We start from the raw sequence: 1898 nt of genomic DNA on the forward strand, positions 1-1898 counted from the left end.
AAGGAAAGAATCCGAAATTAGGGAATTAAGAGGGAGCAGAGGGAATATCTTATTTTTCTTTAAATGTATTTTCTATTTGTTGAAGGAGTCATTATACAAACTGAGAACCTAATCTCAAGTCACTTCCATTGGCCTGTATGGAAAGAGTTGCTTTTTTTTTTTTTTTTTTTTAGATAGAGTCTCACTATGTTGCCCTAGGTAGAGTGCTGTGGCGTTCCCAGCTCACAGCAACCTCAAACTCTTGGGCCTAAGCGATTCTCTTTCCTCAGCCTCCCAAGTAGCTGGGACTACGGGTGCCTGCCACAAAGTCCAGCTTTTTTTTGTTGTTGTTGTTGTCATTGTTGTTTGGCAGGCTCAGGCTGGATTTGAACCCTACAGTTCCAGTGTATGTGGCTGGCATCCTAGCTGCTGAGCTATAGGCACCAAGCCTACATCTTGAATTTTTCTACACATAGATATATACAAATAATTTTTATTAAGATAGGATTGTACTACAGAGACAGTTTGGCAACCTACTTTCTTTTTGCTTCGCAACATTATGGACTTTCCCCTGTGCCGTCGGCTATTATGCCAGGCTGTATTTAATGGGTAGATACGTGTATATGTCCTTTTCTAAACAGTACCTTCAGATACAGTTAAAACTTTTAGTTTTAACTTGAAGGTAAGAACTATAGAATTGTGGTTTTTCATCATTGGCTTTTATAAGACTGTATGTTAGACTAGATCTATTTTATAAGAATGTTTTAGGGTTTTTTTGGTTTTGTTTTTTTGTAGTTTTTAGCCAGAGCCAGGTTTGAACCTGCCACTTTTGATGTATGGGGCCAGCGCCCTACTCCTTGAGCCACAAGTGCCACCCAGAATGTCTTTTTTTTATTAAAAAAAAAAAAAAGAATGTTTTTCTTTTGCTACTATATGTAACGTAGAGCTGAAGTAGAAAAGTTTTCTTATGAAAGAGCCCTCACCTCTCTTTTAGGCTCTAGAATTTGAGTTTGGTTTCATATGTGAACAAAATTTAGTGTCTAATACTTCTTTTCTAAGTCAAATTTTAAACTCTTTACTTAAAGGCAAAAGATAGTCATTAACTTGTTTAACAGCCAGAATGGGGCCTGTGAGATTTATATGCAGAGTCATCAATGGTAAAACTTGAGTTATTAATTTGGCCTTTTAAAAATTATGTATATAATTATATATGCTACCATATTAATAAAAATTATATGATTTTATCTGCACACACATATATAAAAAACATTGTTGAATAGAATAAAAGGAACTGTTGCACACTGCTTGTGTTTTTTTCAAATAAAACACTGTACAACTAGAACTCCTCTAAAACAACATGAAGGAGCTTTTCTCCAATTTCATCTAAAATAATACACCAATTCTTAGCTGAATGTGCTTTTTTGTTGTTCCCCTTGGAAAGTCATTACAAATTTAAAGTGCATTCAAATAAAAAGCTCTGATTACAAATTGCCGTGCTCACTGTTTTATAGACGATCATTGTGTGAGTCGCTGTAACTCCCAGAGCTGCATATTAGCCCAGGAAGAACAACAGTATCTGCAGAGTGGAGACCAGCAACTAACTCGGCATGTGCTCCTGTGTTTACTTCTCATCATTGGCCTGTTTGCTGTAAGTATTTTGGGTATTGTTTTGTGGCCATTTCTTTGAATGTTTGGCAAAGGTTTTCAATCAGGCATCAGGGAGAGAGTTAGTTGTTGCTTTCCAGGAGTGGGGCAGCTGGGTCATCTCCATCCTAAATGTTTGGGGCTAGGGTGGGAGGAAAAGAATGAATCACTCAAAATTCTGCTGTTGCCTGAGAGCTCCAGGCAACAGCAGATGCTAGCTTATTCTGCATAGCATCACTTATTCATTCTAGCTCTGAACCTAGAATTTGGTAAAC

General features: G+C 37.1%; 1 protein-coding gene across 1 annotated transcript in view; it reads left to right on the forward strand.

The window, feature by feature from the left end:
• GPR155 (G protein-coupled receptor 155) overlaps window positions 1-1898 on the forward strand; it is a 60458-nt gene that overhangs the window by 47164 nt on the left and 11396 nt on the right. The window contains exon 11 of the mRNA XM_023514160.1: window positions 1491-1627. Coding sequence (XP_023369928.1) covers window positions 1491-1627 — 137 coding nt within the window. The remainder of the gene's footprint in view (window positions 1-1490; window positions 1628-1898) is intronic.

This window comes from Otolemur garnettii, unplaced genomic scaffold (genome assembly GCF_000181295.1).
Source record: "Otolemur garnettii isolate 467f Iridium unplaced genomic scaffold, OtoGar3 scaffold00048, whole genome shotgun sequence".
Lineage (NCBI taxonomy): Eukaryota > Metazoa > Chordata > Mammalia > Primates > Galagidae > Otolemur > Otolemur garnettii.